At 36.0% G+C, this 16,559-nt stretch overlaps 1 protein-coding gene across 1 annotated transcript in view; it reads left to right on the top strand.

Moving 5' to 3' along the window:
• LOC134538329 (zinc finger protein 567-like) overlaps window positions 1-13,806 on the top strand; it is a 33,581-nt gene extending 19,775 nt beyond the window's left edge. Inside the window, exons 10-11 of the mRNA XM_063379549.1 lie at window positions 2,049-2,303; window positions 7,893-13,806. Coding sequence (XP_063235619.1) covers window positions 2,049-2,303; window positions 7,893-8,330 — 693 coding nt within the window. The 3' untranslated portion in view covers window positions 8,331-13,806. The remainder of the gene's footprint in view (window positions 1-2,048; window positions 2,304-7,892) is intronic.
• The last annotated feature ends 2,753 nt before the right edge of the window (window positions 13,807-16,559 follow it).

Below are 16,559 nucleotides of genomic sequence, written 5' to 3' on the forward strand. Positions count from 1 at the left end.
CATTGATCAGTAATATGTACGATATCAAAGTTAAAATCTGTTAAAGTCATTAATTGTCTTGAATGTTTAAAGAATAGTCCCAGGTCCAGAAGTCTTGAGACAGTTTGATCTACCGAAAGAGACTGAGCTAGTAAAAACAAAGAAAAGACTAATTTGCCAGTTAAAATGTGTTTCAATAATATTTAAAATATTGACTGATAACCAAACTATTATTCAGTGATACAATTACGTAAAACGTAATTAGTTCTGAAAGACATTTAAGTATAACGGATATTGAAATTTTGTTTAATGAAAAACCTATTTAAACATGAATAATTGTCTCAAAGGTATTTGTATGTTGCTTGCTAATCATTGACTCTGTCACTTTTCATGTTACAGTTGGATATGTTGCAAAAGAGTATTGTCACCCATACAACCATGATTTTGACCCTAGTAAAAAGTTAAATTTTCATTATATTTTATTTTTCCGATTGATAACCATACTTACATATCATGTGTATGTTAAACCAGATAGACAGAAATATTTAGCTTGGATTGTCTTAAAAGAATAATTAGTTTTTATTACACTGAGATCAGCAGTCATAGAGAAGTTAATGCTTTTAAACACACTACTTATATTTGTTGATTTTAAGGTCAGAATACTTACACCAAAGAGAAGGAGACATACTGCTAAGGAATTATACGACATTTTATTGTTTGGTATTCACACTGAGTCAAACTACACCAGTACATACAACTTGAGAATAATTTATTTTCACTATCAACATAACAAGACATATTTTAGTTAATATTCTGTAGAGGTTAGTAGTTGTGCTACATACACAATCACAGCACTAGTACTTTATAGAGTTTTCACGGCGCCCAACTAGACCACATTTTACATTATAGATATTGGCATTTTAGGAAATATACTCTATAGAGTAATTCTGAAAACACTTCACTATTCAACTCCAATTATGACATTGTGTCCCTAACTGAAACTTGGCTTAATGATAATAGCTTAAACTCGCACTATTTTACCGATCGTTATTTAGTCTTCAGAGATGATAGCATTCCACAAGTTACTATGAAGAGAAGTGGTGGTCTTGCAGCTATCAACAAGCGTAAATTTTTATCAGTGCAACGTGTATATGTTTACGATTTTCCCGGTATAGAAGCAGTTTGGCTGAAAGTTAAATTGTCGTCAACTAAATCACTAACTCTTGGTACCATCTACCTACCTCCTGATACCACTCTGAATGTTTACTTGGAATATTTTGAGTCACTAGAAGATAAGCTTATCACCTGTGATGACGATACACTGATTGTTGGTGATTTTAATGTTCCTGGTATCAACTGGATTAACAATCAATCCACTATCATTATGCTCTCGCATATCAAAACTAAGGCCAATCATCTACTTAACTTCACCTCCAGTATCGGTTTAGGCCAATACAATAATATTCAACCTTCTAATAATCTTTTAGACCTATGCCTATTTAATCTTGGTTAAATAATCTATGGACAGATTCATTTTATTTTATCTTACAAGTAATGCTTTTATAAATTTGTGAAAAATGTACACAAAGAATTTTTATTTTATTTGTTTGTTTTTATCTGGGAACTAACTACAGCTGCCATGTATATAAACTAAATTAAATTAGACGTAAAAATACATATTTTCTATTAATAATGAATGAATGAATGTTTTGGAATACTTGTAAATATTTCATCTGAAAATTGTGTAATACAAAATATAATTTGTAGATTCACACCGAGCGAATATTAAAAAATATATTTTGATGGTGTAGAATACTTAAGGCTACATTTGTTTAATACACGTGAGAGATAGGGTAGTGAGCAGTGGGTTTCTAAGGTACCCCACCAGGGTATTCATTCTCACCTCCATCTCGTTCATGACTCGCCTCTAATCCATCTTTGATTACCTTTACACATGCAGAAAAGACAAACACTAGTTCATCGTTAAATCATTTGAGTGGGTCATGCTGTGTTAGTTTTTAAATTTTTTTTTATGTTGTGTTGTAATGCCACAAAGATTTTTTTTTCAGACATGTGGGAAGATGCTTGCAAGAAAAGAATCCCTCGTTAGTCACATGAGAATGCATTCTGGGGAGAAAATGTTTGAATGCAAGATTTGTGGCAAAAAGCTTTCCAACAAAGGCTCTCTAAACTACCACCTGCGTTCTTTCCACACTGGCGAGCGACCCTATGCCTGCCAGTTCTGCGGCGACTGTTTTGTGTCGAAGGAGTCTCGTGTGGTGCATGAAAGAACACACACTGGTGAGAAGCCATACAAGTGCCAGGTGAGGCCCGCAAGCTGCCTTCGCTATTGGATAAGCCGTGAAAATGTATTTGTGCGAAAAGGCGTCTGGAAGGTGAGCAATTTGTTTAGCTGATACAAAGTAAACGCAAGTTCATCTGCTGCAAGGTGAACAATAGTTAAGTTACTGCAAGGTGAGCGATGGTTCAACTGCTGCAAAGTAAAAATAGTTCATCTACTGCAAGTTGAACAATATTTCAACTACTGCAAGGTGAACAGTGTTTCAACTATTACAAGGTAAAAATATTTCAATTACTGCAAGGTGAACAATAGTTAAGTTACTGCAAGGTGAGCTATAGTTCAGCTGAGGCGAGGTGAAAAATAGTTCAGCTGGACTTCAATAATTTTGGCTTCAGTTGTGATGTTGCTCATCATACAGTGGTTTGAAATTTTGTTCTGTTTTTCAGGTTAATAGGATTCAGATAATAACTTAAAATAAATTTATATTCTAAATTAAATTTTAGGAGAATGTATTAGTGATCTGAAAAGAAAAAAAAAAATTATCAAGTAACTGTTTATGATAGTAAACACATCTGTATCCATGACAGTATTTATTCAAAGTATTGCATTAGTGATCTGAAAAGAAAAAAAGAGTTTACCATATAAAAATTTTCTATCTCTCATATATGTATAGTTATGTAGGTACAACTCACACATCCAAACATACATCAATGTAACTTTGTTAATTTTATGACTCAGTCAATAACCATTATTTATTGTGTCAATTGTGTAAAATTTAAAGTACATAGATAGCTTGCTTAAAACGAATAGGAAAACATGTATAACTTAGTTAATACCATTTATTTAAAATACTTTAAGTATGTTTGATATAGTGATACTTTAAATCATGTTAATATGATGAGAAACCATAACAGTGCAGTCTTGAGTGTACTTAGAATAAACAAAAAATATTTGTAGTTTTCATGCAACAGTGTTGCCACTTAAGTGTAGCCAAGAATGAGTTGCTTATATAACCACAGTTTCATTATAGATGGATATGATGCTTCAAATATTGGCACTGACAATACACATGAATAGATAGTTTGCCCCTAGACTAGCCCAATCTTCAGAAAACAATAATAAGGACCCCTGGTTTTTCTGAAGTTAGTAGATAATTTCCGATGAACACAAATAATTTGTCTTTCCAATTAAAAGTGGCTTGGAAAAATACTTCATCATATATCATATGCATGAAAAGTATATAATTCTCAGTATAAACAACAAAATTTCAGTTGACTGAAATTCCTCATAAACAATGTCTTAGGCCAATATTTCAATAAGTATGGAATACTTATCTTATACATTCCACGTTCATATTTAAATTATCATCAGTTGTAAATTGTAGTCACTGGCAATAATCCTCATTTCCTGCTTTTAAATAGTACATAAACCACTGGGACTATATTCTTGCTATAAAACAAAATCGTTGTTTACTTTTTCAATATAGCACAGCCAAAAGTCACCTCTTTTCCATTTGTTTTCCCTAGTTACCATATAAATGCCTACCATAGAGCAAACATAATTCTGAGACACTTAAAACTAAAAAAAATCACTGGCATAGAGAAACAAACCAAATTACATATTTCTGTAATAATTGCGTTCTTACAACCAAGAAACTGCTTAAGATAGTTAAACAGTGTTTTTGTATATCTATGACACTATTTAATCAAAGAATTTGCAGTCTTTAAGTTTCAAGATAGTTTCAAGTCTTTGTTTTCATATTACCGTATTTACTCGTGTATAGCGCGCACCACGAATTTTGCAACAAATTCCAAAGAAAAAAAATTGAAATTTTTTTTCCCCATAAATAAATTTTACTAACATTTTGTGGTACCTGATTATTTAAATTTATGTGTGGCGATGCGTCAGGAAAATACATAAACTCTGCTGTGTAGACGAAAGATAATGAAGCGCTGTATCGTCACAACTGGTACGTGGGAGGGAGGGAGGGAGGGAGGGAGGTGTGCCGCGCTACGTTGCTAAGCTGGCGCGGAGAACTAGATTTTACTCACCGGTCGCTGCTGGGACGAGGAATGGAGGAAGCGAAGAAATGGACAAGGGGGGGGGGGGGAGACTGGTGATAACATTCTCTCTCTCTCTCTCTCTCTTTTTTTACTAGCTTCTGAGCTGGCTTTCTGTAAAGGGGGGAGGTCTAAAAATAAACAAGAGACCATGATGTGCGAGCTTGCGCGCGCGCGCACGTGTGTGTGCGTGTGTGTGTGTGAAACAGAGGCCTTGTTGCTTGTGCGTATGTGTGGGGGCTGGCCAGAAACGTCACCCGTCACCCGGCAGTTAACGACTTCCACTCCTCCCCACCCCCCCCCAAACTTTTTTTTCCCGTGTATAGCACGCATCCTTATTTTTTTCCTTTACTTGAGGGGAAAAAAGGGCGCGCTATACACGAGTATATACGGTATTTTTACCCAATAATTTTATTCTGTGTTCAAGGGGCCAGATGTTTCCAACATTCGGTGTGTACCAAGATGATCTGGGTGTGATTGTTGGCTGTGTCACACTACCGTTCTTCACATACGGTTGTTTTTCTCAGGGTCCTTACATGGGTCCCATCTATTCATTCGGGCAATATTCCGTTTTGATTTATCACCCCATCGTCATGTCTCGTGATCCTGATGTAGGTGAGGTGGGGCGTTTGACCTTTATTCATTCAGTGTGTAATTTTTAGCCAGCACCGTAACAATGCAAGATTTAGTTAACGTTAAATAGTAAATATTTTATTCAGTTGCTCATCATTTGATAGTAGTAAATTATTTTGGAACTTTGTTACAGCATTTCTGAAGTGACTTAAAAATTTCTTTATGGTGTGGAGAACTAAATAACAGGGGCAAATCTTACTGGAAAAAAAATGGTTTGTGGATGAACTAGTATAATGCTGTAATCAAGTTCGTCATAAAAGACAGGCACCCAATGTGGTGTGTACCTGTATCCGGTATATTGTATTTTAACAGTTGTTTACCACGCAGGTACTGTAAATTAAAGAGAAAAATGGACAGGAATACACATACTCACAAGTTGGTGGTTGTAACACTATAAAAAAAAATAGTCTGCAAGTACTTGTGTTTCTGTCTGTTTTCCTTTTCAAGGCTTGGCTCACTGTCCATATTTTTAACTGTATTATTTGACAATGCTATTTATTGTGTTATTGCAATTGCTTTGGATGTGTCACTAGAAAAGCATTGTAGGATAATTTTTCTGCAGATAGATTGTACTCTTCATATGCTATAATCTAATTTCCCCATCCTACAGATTTATAAGGCAAACCAATTTCAGGACCTTTTAATAATTTTTCTTACAAGTTTTATGTAATGAGGAAAATTTAGTTATTTTTAATAAGAAAAATTATTTAGTAGGCAGTAGAACTACTGTAAATTTTTCCTCTTAATTTGCCAGGACTAACTTTCTGAATCAAATTTTAGCATTGGGAACACGTACATACCAAGATTTCATTATTCTAACAATAATTTTTTTAATACTATTTACCTTCTTTTCATGACAGTACATTCTATATATATTTTTCATTCCTGTAGTCACACTAAACTTTCACCATATAATTGTTAAAAAATTTTCAAACATTGTCTAGTCGTAACAGAATGCTGAATACTATACTATTTTATTCTTAAAACTCTCCATAGACAAACTGATTATTCATAAACTATTATCTATGGCTAAATAATAATAAAAGACTAAATTTTGTTTTTTCACAAAAAAAAAATTCTGTACTTTGTTTTTACTCTTCACAGAAAAATGTTGATCTGTATCTTATAAAGCTAAATCCTTTTTTAGAGGGATTTCATTTCCATATAATATGACAGTCTCCATCTACATATTTTATTTAATTTTCGACTGTGAACTAAAGTGAGGCGTCAGGAATTGGAATACCAGTTGTCAATAGGCTGCTGAAAATTAAAGTTTCATGACTTCCAATGCCAGGATTTTTTTTTTTTTTTTTTCATAATTTCCATGAGTAGTTTTTCAGTTGAGTTACTTTTTAGTGACTTGTAAATATCTTGTTAACTGTTACTTCACAGGGTGGCTAGCAAACCTGTGATGAAAAATTCCCTGACTTTTCATCCTCAGAAAGAATTTTCCCCTGGCCACAGTTAGTTGCCAATAACTATAAAAGTACGTCCATGATTTTGACCCATACGTTTGTATATATTCATGTGTACATAGTTATAAATTACAAAAATAATAAAAAATTAAATAATTAATATACATAGTCACTGTTGTGACTGTCAACTACAGGGTTTGTATAAAAAGTATCAGAAAAAGTTTTAGAAGAATAGATTTGTTTGAGATATTGCCACATTGCCTCAAAAGTCTTTAAAGTACACCCCTTCAGCGTCGACACACTTTTGCTAGCGGCTTTTCCACGACTCGAAGGCTTTCTGGTAGGCGGATTCCGGAAAGTCCTTAAGGGTACGCGTGCAAGCTTCTTTGACAGCACTTGGGTCCCATGGTGGGATACTTTGATAGATGATTTTATGTTTGAAAATAGGAAAAAGTCTGCTGGTGCCAAGTCGGAATTGTAAGGGGATTGGGTCGTCTTTAACGTGTTGCAGATTGTCTTCGCAAGCAGAAACTCGCCTCTGCTTTTGGTCATCCATCAAGACCTTCGGGATGAGTTTCGCTCAGATCTTTCGCATCGCAAAATTTTCAGTGGTAAAGTCACTTATCGCTGTCATCTTTTCAATACCAATTTCATCTGCGACCATGTGCACACTCAACTGATGGTCAGAATTCAGCACTTCACGCACACATTGCACATTGTCGTTGGTTGTTGACGTCAGCGGCCGTCCAGAGCGGGTCTCGTCCTCCACACTCTTTCGGGCATATTTGAAGAGCTTGTGCCACCTAAAACTGCAGTTCTGACATGCTTTCATTCTTGAACTTTTGGTGAATCATGCCCAACGTCTCCATACCAGATTTCCCCTGTCCAACACAAAAGTATTACTGCGTACCGCTGTTCAATTGTCCGCTGTATTTTGCACTTGCACCCAGTCACTCGACAGGGTTCCGCTAAAAAAAAAAAAAAACAAAAAAAAAACAATCTAGCTTGAATTAAAGCTCGCAGGCGACTAGTGCTTGGCGCGCGTTGTGAAGAGCGCGCCGAGGTGTACAGTCACGGCAGGAAAAAAAATTGTTCCCGATACTTTTTTATACAAACCCAGTATTAATTATTTCATTGCACAGCTGTCGACAGCATTGAAACTGATACTCATAGTCGAAATGTTGTTATGTTTACGAGCAAAAAATTAAATTGTAGAAAAACTGTTTATAATACTAAGATAAGAGTTGTAAAAGGTGGAAGAAAGACTGGATACGTGAAACAGGAAAAAAAAAATATAATCTAATATAACTTTGTAGTAACCTCATCGTTAAAACGAAATTCCCTGAATTTTTCCTGTTGCAAAATATCCCCCGACTTTTCCGGGTTCTTAGTGAATATCTAGCAATTTTAAAGACCCGAAAAGGAGCCTAGTGTTAAAAATGTTTCGTTGCTGCACGCTTGTTGTGTTCCAATGGCGCGGAGAGAGGTGACCGGTGGGCGCAGGTGTGCGACCAGGCGTTCCGGTGCGGCAGCAACCTCTACCAGCACGCCAAGGTGCACGCCAACGCGCGGCCGTTCCAGTGCCAAGCGTGCGGCAAGCAGTTCCAGCGCAAGGGCGCACTCAACGTGCACATGCGCATCCACACGGGCGAGCGGCCCTACCCGTGCGACCACTGCGGCCGCACGTTCGTGCAGAAGAACGACATGCTGAAGCACCGCCGGACCCACCTCAAGGTCGCCGGCGGGGAGACCCGCCCCCGCGCCGCGCGGAGGGCCAAGGTCGACGCGACCCCGAGCGTGGACGATCCTGCCGCTGTCGCCGTCGTCTCCCCCGCGACCGTCGCACAGCCCCTGCTCATCACGCACGAGTTGATGGAGGAGTGCGCCATCAGCATGCCCATCGGCGAGAACACGCACTCACTCATTTTGCAGACGTACTAGCGCCCCTTCGAAGGATTGATTCATCACCCCCACCGTCATGTCTCGTGATCCCGATGTAGGTGAGGTGGGGCGTTTTGACCTTCATTCACTCAGTGTGTAATTTTTTTAGCCAACACCGAAACAGTGCAAGATTTAGTCAACGTTAAATAGTAAAAGAGTTTATTCAGTTGCTCATCATTTGATGGTAGTAAATTATTTTGAAACTTTGTCACAACATTTCCGAAGGGACTTAAAAAAAATTTCTTTATGGTGTTGAGAACTAAATAACAGGGGCAAATCGTACTGGAAAAAAAATGGTTTTGTGGATGAACTAGTACATATAATGCTGTAAACAAGTACGTCATAACAGACAGGGACCCAATGTGGTGTGTACCTGTATCCGGTATGTTGTATTTTAACAGTTGTTTACCACTCGGGTACTGTAAATTAAAGAGAAAAATGGACAGGAACACGTGTACTCACAAGTTAGTGGTTGTAACAGTATAAAAAAAAACAGTTTGCAAGTGCTTGTGTTGCTGTCTGTTTTCCTTTTCAATCATTAGTTACTTCCTCTAATATTTAAGCAAATTTTCTGCTTTACTCTCTGTGTTTGGAGAAATGATGATACATCACATTACCCTCCAGTTTTTGTGATACCACACTTTTTTTTGTTTGTCTAATTATTTATATGGTATTATTTGTGAAGTTTTTTGTATGAAACTGGCCAGCATTTCATGATACACATTTATTGCTATCTATAATACTACCTTGTTTAGTTACTGTAAAATAAGGGGTGGCTACAGGCAGAAATTCCAGTGCAAAATCATGGAATTTCCGAACCTCGGAGAAAGCTGGGAAATGCCAAGGAATTTATTTTGCGTTGCAGGGATAAAGGTTAGTTAAGTTAGTTTGATTTTGCTATTATTCCTTTTTAAAAAAATACATAATTGTTTCTCAAGTTTTTGTTGGTTATTTTAGGTATCTCAGAAATACTGAAGTTCATAACATGCTAAATTCTACCAAATTTCTTATTCCCCCCCCCCCCCCCCCCTTTTTTTTTTAATTAGCTATGTTTATCCGTACACAAAGCTTAATCAAAATTGGATCTATTTTCCTAAAGTTAAAAAAAATGTGTGTACAATCAGTGAAAATATAATGGTGTGCTATTCCGCATCTATATCTGTCTCTAAAATGTGTGACATCACTGTGGAGCTATTTAGCTAGAGGAGGTATAGAGAAATATAACTTTGACTGTGTTTACATTTTTTTTTTCAAATAGCAACTTATGTTAAAGTTCATGCTAGTTTTATTTCCACTAGAGAAGAGTAGAAGAACTGTTTGATGCCTACAATTATATTAATTGCCTCAATTACACCTCAAAAAGTGTTGTATGTTTTCTTTCCTTGCATCAATCCGACCTTAGCACCTTAGGTTTCGAATGTAGGAAAGCAACAAGAGCAATTAAGTTTCCTCAGTGTAAGAGACATTCATTTGCAAAATTTTTACTAAAGTTTTTGTTGATACAAATTTTTAAAGTTCTCAATTTTAAACTTTTTTCCCCCTGCAGTTTTAATTGCAAATCTGCTACCCCACTGCACTGAACTTGGCTAACACACACACATCTATCTACCTGAAGCTTGTTGTCCGTATTTAAAACAATGGAGATTTCCTAGCAATGGTGCTAAAATCAAGTTTGAAAAGTAGGGGTGTGACGTTTATGCGTAAATAATTTTTTTTTGTTAGGTAAAGTTATTCATAAAAACAAAACCCATTTAAACAATAATTATCTCACATATTATGTAAAAATTTGATTCCATTTATGGTGCTGAAAGATTAAAATTTAATATTTGTGAATGTTAGTTAATTTATTGGTATGACTTCTGTAGCCACCTTGAAATAGCAAAAATATGCAAGTCAAGTTTTGTTTGAATGAAAAAAAAAAATGAATCAAAAACTTGCTCTCCTATAAAATTGCAATTTTGTTCTCCGGAGGTGGACACTAATTCACCAAATTATTAAAATAATTTTTTGGGAGATTATGTACCTATTAGCATTATTACATATTCTGGCATGTATGATTATTATAAACCAATTGTTCATAATAATAATAATAATAATAATAATAATTATTATATTGCATTTGAAGAAATATTTTTATAAAATGTACATACATATATGTACTTCTGTGTGTAAATAAGGTTTAAGGTAGTTTGTTTTCTCCCCTACAATTTATTAAGCTGGAAAATTGTGCTACGGGTTTTTTTTTTTTCCCCCATTTGTTACAGTGCTTGAGATTTTCTGTTTTTTGTTATTCATATTTATATTTATATTGTAAGATGTTGACTACAATTAATTTTTGCCATTTTATATCTGTATAATAGTCATAATTTTATGACTGCAAATTTGAATATATATTACACCAATCCCTCACTTAGCACGACTAATTCGTTCCTAAAAATGTTCGTGTTAATCGAAATCGCGTATTCTGAAGCATTAGTCCCCATAAATATAAGGCTAAATTATTTAATGTGTTCCAAGATGTGTAGGGAAGTAATCTTTACATAATATAAATGCGTAGAATAATACTTGAAAATGCATATGTCATATCATTTATCTTTTTAAGCCTACCACCGAATACGTTAGATAAAGAAAACATGGCACAGTGTAACGGGAGATAAGTGGTAACATATTTACCGTCAGTCAGCAGGTTGGCTTGCCCCCCCAGGCGTGACCTTCAACACGCGCGCGCATCTGTCTGCCTGCTGTTGCAAGCAGCTGGATCCTTTGTTATTACGTTTAAAACTTAACAAAATTAAAACACTTTTATGAAATTAAGAACCGGTTTTATATAACTTTAAAACACACAGCCATATGTAAACATTTAATTTGTTATGCACACCTCTTATAAAAGCGGCTATGTAAACAAATCAGTTAACAGATAAACAGATTTAGATTTTCCCTAGAGCACAAACATAACATTAAAATACGGGTACACTCCCTATTTAACGCGGTTGTCGGGGGACATAACTTTTACCCGCGTTGTTACATAACCGCGATGTTGTGTTCTAATAGGTCGGCAAGCACGCACAGTATAGACGGCCCGCCTTTGTGCGGACTTTGCATCCGCAGTTTCCACTAAACACGGGTGAAAAAATAAAAATAATAAATTTTAAAGATAAATATTAAATGTTGAATTGTTTTTATTTTTCCGCGTACCGCGCACAGTTAGTCGCACGGCCTACGAGCGTGCCACACGCCGCCATACACATGTGCGGCACACAAGCTGCTGCTGCCAGTCTCGTGGTGTTAGCCACAGTATCTGCTTCGTCAGTGTCCGTAACAATGTAAGTGCAGTGTGTGCGGTTACACACGATTCTGTGGTCAAAGTCTTCTAAAAAGAAAGGCCGTAGTGATACTTCAAACCGAATATGAATCGCAAAGTACCGAGTTTGATTGACAAAATAAAAATTCTAGATTTACTTACAGATAGCTTGTCTTTTGTAGAAGCAGGCCGCAGATACAGGAAAAAAACGATTCTAGCATTCGTACAATAAAAAATAAAGAATCGTCTATCGTGTCAAGTGGTTAAACTTTATTATCCATGCTTACAGTAAATTATAAATGGTCACATGTGGGAAACAAAAATTGCGCCAATTTAATTTTAGCGCAATCAGTGACGCCGTATTAAAAACCGTGTTAAACTTTGTCTTTACTTATTTCACCAAACGCTGTGTCGAGTTGCTGAGTGTGTGTGGCTCGGATCGGCAAGTGTTATATTCCCCAGCCTCTGTTTAAAGGTCGGGAGACCGCTACACATAAACATTTCCGGGACTTGTTTACTACCTCACGGCAAAAGTGGTACAGTATGGTTCACGTAAATATTGGACCACTGGGAATTCCTGGGCAAAGATTAAAAATACGCTAGCCGATTTACTTTACTATTTAATGTTAAAACATTATACCAAAGTAAAAAGATGAACTTGTATAATACAATGAATTACCCAATAATATTACGTCTGTAGGTTTAAGTTGTAACAAAACATTTATATACAGATGTCCAGTAAAGTACCAATTAAGATTCTGGAGTGGAATTTTAAACACCGGACTACCTGATTTTGCCTTGTAAGCAGCGACGCTGCTCAGTCAAGTGACTCATGCTCTGCCTGTGTGCTGCGTGAACACATTCCCTCCCCCATTCCCCCTCGTGTTTCTGCCCGCTCTAATCTCTACCTCTCTACATGTTCTCGGCTAGCCTCTCCCTACCCAGCGCTTGCCGACAACCAAGCCTATCCAACATCAATCCCCAGCCCAGTCACGCCGGATGTCGCTGGACGGTGGGCTTTATCAGGTCCCCTGTCCGATGCTTCATTTGTGAGATAAAGCGACGTTAAGAACTAGTGTTTCAGAAAATATCACTGGGCTGGATTGGACCATAATTTGAAAACCCTACAAGATAGAGGAATAATGTACGGAGATATCTTGTTTAGAATTTTACTGCGGACATTTTCTACGCCTAGGCTTTTTTCTGCCCGATGCTTAGTTTGTTAGTTACAACGCAAAATTATCCTAATCGGCTGTCAACCATTTATTCCATTATTATTATTCATTTCTGACTGGGGGACATGGTTTGACCCGCGATATACCCGATTCTGCGATCAATCGGGGCGCGATATACCGGGAGTTTACTGTATGTACAATATGTACATATACAAAACATAAAAGTTAGTTAAATATTTTCTGGGGTGAAATTTACACTATCATCTTGCTTTTTTTTTAAAAAAACGTGTCCAATTTCATCTGCTTTGGTTTCTGTACGGTACGGCCTGGTCTGCAGCCGGGCATCAACGGTAGGGCCTGGTCTGCGGCCGGACATCAACAGTACGGCCCGGTGTTTGTTTATCTGCGTGCGCATCTCTTTCCCCTCGCATTCCAAACCACTCTTCCCCCCTCGAATTCCATACCTGACGTCGCGTCGTTTCCGAGATTTTTTTTAGCCTGTGGCGATTTCGTGCTAACTGAAATTTACAGACGTGCTATTCGAGACTAGGGCAGTAAAATTTACATCGTGCTAACTGAATTCGCATTAATTGAAGACGTGCTATGCGAGGGATTGGTGTATTTACATGTGTTATGTACCTGAAACCATAAGTTATTTTGTGGTTGCTAGTTTTATTATAATTGTTACCTATCTTGTAAAACATAAAGATAGGTGTTAACACTGCGTGGTTAGGCACAAAGGTAGTAAATAGCCAATGGAACCTTTTAGATCATAGTGGGTGCTGAACTACTTACATATAATTAGAGACAAAATTTTATGGTTTTATTTTTAGTCTAATTTCATTGTTAAAACATAAAATTTTGGGTTTATTTAATACTGTTTTGTAATACTTAATCCACGAAAATAGTGTATTTGTATGCTGCATTTTTACGATAAAATAATTTGTAATAAATTTGTGTAAAACAGATACACTCTGAACAATAAAAATTTATTGGCGTACATTTGTGGTTTCAATTGATTCAATTTGAGATGCACAATAACATTATTTTTTTTCTGTTCAATGCACAATGCTACAATTTATGTCTGGAAATAATGACATTCCTTGAATTACAAACATTAAAAGATTACTTTTATTTTGCAATTTTAATCAATTTTTTGTTAATGCTGCTTGATTCAATTAAATAATTTGTATTTTTGATGCTATTATGTTGCATTTTAGGTTATACTGTGTACTGACATGGTTTTTGATTATATCATATTTTACTGTATAATCTCGTCCCTACCTATAATAGTTGGCGTGGAAGACAAACGGCATCCTGTGAACTTTCCGGAAGGTGCTGGGTATCAGGGTATATTTTGTTAGCTTATAAGATAGACCAATGAGACTGGGTGGGATGTTAGCTGGGTCAGGAAATACCCAGGGAAACTTCATCAAGATTGCACAGAAATTCTAAAAAGAGCCCTATGTTACAAATTCTATAAGTTTCTATAAAATGACTCATAATTTTACTTTTTTCGACACTATATATACACACACACAGAGATATATATATATTTATTCGTTTTCTTTTAGTAATGGCCGCCATATGTAAATATTGGTATTGCGTGTCGTGTAGACACGCGTAAACTGGAATATTTCTCGGGAATTTGAATGTGAAATCGGTAAAAGGCCTGTAAAGTTCAACCCGTTAAACCGGGTTAAAAAATATTCGTAAACGATGGAAACAGGATTTGTTTTAACATTGTTCTTGCGGGATTTTTTCGGGACCACGGACATTGAACAATAAAACCGGGAAATTCTACAATGCGGTTTTATTGTTCAATGTCCGTGGTCCCGAAAAAATCCCGCAAGAACAATGTTAAAAAAATCCCGTTTCCATCGTTTACGAATATTTTTTAATCCGGTTTAACGGGTTGAACTTTACAGTCTTTTTACTGATTTCACATTCAAATTCCCGAGAAATATTCCAGTTTACGCGTGTCTACACGACACGCAATACCAATATTTACATATGGCGGCCTATACTAAAAGAAAACGAATAAAGTGACCATGACGCTGTTGCTAACAGGTTCACCAACTTCGATAAAAAACCACAGACGAAAGCTAACGCTCGCACGATAGTTCTTGCTTTGTGCGATAATCGACACAACAATATACCCGTGGTCGATATACTGTCCCTACTAGGGAGACCTAAGATGCACATAAGGTTTGGACCCTGCCCGAACTTACCCGAACAATTCACATTCGGCCAACCTCGGGTTTATTTTGATCCTTCAGATACAAAAATCAAAAATATAAACACGGCTATATATCATTCACATAATAGATATAGAACTTTTCAGGTTAGTGAATAAGCTATTTTTGGTTATATGTTAAATAAATGTTATTAAGATACAATTTATTTGCTGGAAAATAGTTTGGTTTTTAAGTTAGGCATTGGAAAATAATTCCTTACATGCAGAAAATATTTATTATATTTCATCATATTTACGTTTAAAATAAGTACATGATGCTTATCAAAATATATTTTAGCATAGATAAACAATGGAATCTTGTATGGCTGGCGCAAAATATTGGAGAATTTTAAGGAAATTGATATATTCGTGTGTTATATGTATTTTTTTTTTTAAATTTTATATAGCTCGATTTTAGCTAACACACTGTCCTTGTCTGTTGAATTAGCTGGATGGTACTAGCATTTAGTTGCACGTGAAAATTATTATTGTCTTTGTTCAGGTTTTAAAGACATGGGTCTAGGATATCGAAAGCATCCTACAGGGTCGCTGGTGTGGTAGCTGTTTACTTGATGTAATTCAGAATATTTTTTAACTTCATTATGCCAGAGCTGGGTAAATTTCTAGAGTACAGACTTTTCCATAAATAAAGTAATAAAAAAATTCCACAAACAGTGTGTTCAAACGCTACAGACTATCCACTACTTATGTAACCCTAAAAGAAGGTTTGAAAACTACATCTGTATGCTGAGAAACTACTGTTTATAGATAGAAATGGGTAGCCCAGTGATCGCCAATTTTTTTTTTAATTATTAGTAATATTCAGTCATAAGTTACATTACAATACCCATGCCTTGCACTGTCACCATATTTATTGTTTTATTGTGTGGTTCTGTTTAACCTTTTTTTTTATCGTGTGTGGGGTCTGTATGTTTTGGAGAAGTGAATTCAAATATTGAGAGTGGTCGATTAGGTGGGGTGAGCTACATTAAAACACTTTAAAACTACATTAAAAATACTGAGAAATCGTGTGCATGGTTTTTGAGGTCAGGATAACTACATCGTTGATTCGTAATGGTAATTCCTAAGCGACCATTAAATATATTTCTCTGTTTATTTTAATGTAGCTATACTAACCTAACCGTCCATAGTGTTTTAAAGTGTTTTAATGTAGCTAACCTAACTGACCACTCTTAATATTTGAATTCAGTTATTCAAAATATATAGACACACACGGGAAAGCAAAACATAGCGGCAGCTGAGTCAGTGCACAGGCATTGTAATGTAACATATAAACGGTGATTTCTCAAAAACCAACTTTAATTTAGAAACACCGTTTTCGGGGTAAGTAAAGGAACGTCTTTACTGTTTAAAGAAACATACTATCCAAATTTTATTTTTTTTATTTACGGTAAAGCTGCGACCCGAAAATTTTACCCAGGGCTGGATTATTCAAGTAAGTGGGCCTATTAAAATTTTGATATTTGAAGATTTTGCAACGTATCATTTTCGGGTAC

Source organism: Bacillus rossius, chromosome 13 (assembly GCF_032445375.1).
Source record: "Bacillus rossius redtenbacheri isolate Brsri chromosome 13, Brsri_v3, whole genome shotgun sequence".
NCBI lineage: Eukaryota > Metazoa > Arthropoda > Insecta > Phasmatodea > Bacillidae > Bacillus > Bacillus rossius.